The sequence below is a fragment of the Cystoisospora suis genome (assembly GCF_002600585.1).
Source record: "Cystoisospora suis strain Wien I chromosome Unknown contig_13249, whole genome shotgun sequence".
In the NCBI taxonomy this organism is placed as follows: domain Eukaryota; phylum Apicomplexa; class Conoidasida; order Eucoccidiorida; family Sarcocystidae; genus Cystoisospora; species Cystoisospora suis.
Window position 1 is genome coordinate 1 of NW_027165999.1, and position 299 is coordinate 299.

At 36.8% G+C, this 299-nt stretch overlaps 1 protein-coding gene across 1 annotated transcript in view; it reads right to left on the reverse strand.

Moving 5' to 3' along the window:
- Positions 1–3: 3 nt before the first annotated feature.
- CSUI_011544 (arsenite-activated atpase family protein) overlaps positions 4–299 on the reverse strand; it is a gene marked incomplete at both ends in the record, with an annotated part of 839 nt that continues 543 nt past the window's right edge. Inside the window, one exon of the mRNA XM_068071642.1 lies at positions 4–72. Within this exon, the coding sequence (XP_067916382.1) occupies positions 4–72 (69 nt within the window). The remainder of the gene's footprint in view (positions 73–299) is intronic.

The following is a 299-nucleotide window of genomic DNA, read 5'->3' on the forward strand; positions in this document are numbered from 1 at the left end:
ATCTTTGATTTGTTGAAGATATCGAGACTGCATGGAGCGTCGGGCAAAATAGGATTTCTCAACTTCTAGAAGCTAATCACATACACATACGTAAGACACTCCAAAAGAGAAGAAAGACTCATCATAGATAGGTAGATAAACGATAGATATCTTTCATTCCTTTCTTCTCTTCTTTCTATGTTTCAGCTTCACTTAACTCTCCTCATCATCTTGTTTAGAACGGTGTATTCAAAAAAGAGAGAGGAAGGAAAGAAACGCATGCACTCATGCAAAACTGAAGAAGATAGAGAAGAAGAGAA